The sequence below is a fragment of the Seriola lalandi genome, unplaced genomic scaffold (assembly GCF_002814215.2).
Source record: "Seriola lalandi dorsalis isolate HSWRI2012SDOR001 ecotype SW California unplaced genomic scaffold, Sedor1 jcf7180001973985, whole genome shotgun sequence".
NCBI lineage: Eukaryota > Metazoa > Chordata > Actinopteri > Carangiformes > Carangidae > Seriola > Seriola lalandi.
In genome coordinates this window covers 1-1,758 of record NW_019444651.1, presented here as the reverse complement: position 1 = coordinate 1,758, position 1,758 = coordinate 1, and the positions used below count along the sequence as shown (strand labels likewise).

The following is a 1,758-nucleotide window of genomic DNA, read 5'->3' as shown; positions in this document are numbered from 1 at the left end:
CTCGGCTAAAACACACACCATCCTAGCGTTAAACCATGGCAGGGGCAATTGCACGGAAAGCTATTGACCACCTGAAGAGCAAAGAGTTCAGGGATTATTTGACGAGGTATGTGTATGTGTAAGCATCTAACAAATTTTTCTGTTAGCACGCATGCTAATGTATGCTAGCTGCTTAGCTGTTGAGTGACTAGGTTATACCGCTCGGTAACGTTGGATAATTTTTAAAAGCCAGCTCAATTTCCGCTTTAATAAAACTCTGTCACAATTTTCAATAATTTATGTTACACCGTCTGTTGCATTAGCATTATTTTTCACCGTTTCACCTTTCAAGGACGGTTGTGCTTTTTCTATGTGTCTAGCATGGAGTGAACTTGTTACTCAAGTTTATGAAGTGTTCTGTAAATGCAGAACAGTAAACTGTGGATATACTAGTTTTCATGGATTATAATTACACGACATGTGAGGTACATGGAGTCAGTCGCTCTAGAAACATCCAAAAACAATCAGTAATCTTTGAAAATGGTTCGTTACTTATAGTAATACTTTGCCTCTAACAACAGTATTGAAGTTGTGCCGATTGTCAAATCTGGCTTGACAGACAAATACGAGCAAGGGGAGCTGCTTTTATTGCTTCTTCACGTATTGTGAAGATGCTGGTTAATGTGTACATGTGTTTTGGTGGTGTGTGTACATGCCACAGAATAGAGTGAAGGGTAAATTATTGTTCAGACCATCTTTGATTATATTTGTCACAGATTAGAGTAAAGGCCATGTCACAGTGACGCAAGAGGCCATCTTTGTTTAAGATTGAAAGTCAAACAAATGCACTGTAGCCATTGTGCATTTGTTTGACTTTCAAATGTTAAAAACATTCTTAAAAATAATATTAATGAGAATAAAGATAACCCAAATATACCTTCGTCTGTATGTGTGACAAATGTAAACAAAGATGGCCTCTTGCATCACTGTGACATGGCCTTTACTCTAATTTGTGACAAATATAAACAAAACCCTTTCGGACAAGGCATTTTTTTGGTGCCATGTATTATTATCATGGAGCAAATACAGTAACCGATAAGTGTATCAGCTTGTATTAAGTAAGTAGTTTAACATTTTCATCCAGGGACTATAATGTCACGTAATTTAGTGATGTGTAGATGGAGCAGATACTTTTAATCGCAGAATCTGGGATTGTACTAGTTCTCTCATTATTTGTGAACTGCCTGAAACAAACCTGTGACTTTTCTTGTGTGACGTAGTTCTTGTTAGTGTGACTTATCTGTATTTTTGTTCTTTTCTCTTGCATGTGGCCCCTGAAATAAACAAAACATTAAACAGCACGGTAAGTACTCATTCTTTGTGTCTGTCTATCTGTCTGTCACTATGTGTTTCTGACTGTGTTTTTCCACATTTGTGACTGCCTGTTCTATCTGCCTGCCTTTCTATTTTGACTTTACCTATATGTACTGTACAAAATAGCCACCCCTATGAGTGTATGTCTGTTTGCTTGTATCATTTTCAAATCTTCACTATTGTGCTTTTCTTCCATGTATATTCAACACCAGTTCCTTTTTATAATGGGATTCACAATAACATTTTATTATAAAGTAATAACTGTTAATAAATGTCAACTAATATAATATGTCCCTTTGTGTGTGTGTCTGTTCGTGTCTGTGCAGCATTTCTGGGGCCCTGTAGCAAACTGGGGTCTTCCTATTGCCGCCATCACAGATATGAAGAAAAGCCCTGAGATTATCA

At 37.0% G+C, this 1,758-nt stretch overlaps 1 protein-coding gene across 1 annotated transcript; it reads left to right on the top strand.

Moving 5' to 3' along the window:
- Positions 1–6: 6 nt before the first annotated feature.
- Positions 7–1,754, top strand: LOC111653274 (mitochondrial pyruvate carrier 1-like; the record flags this gene model as incomplete). The annotated part of the gene is made up of 2 exons (XM_087173166.1): positions 7–110; positions 1,680–1,754. Coding segments are annotated over exons 1-2 (150 nt in total), but the record flags the coding sequence as incomplete, so codon positions are not given.
- Between the last annotated feature and the right edge of the window lie 4 nt (positions 1,755–1,758).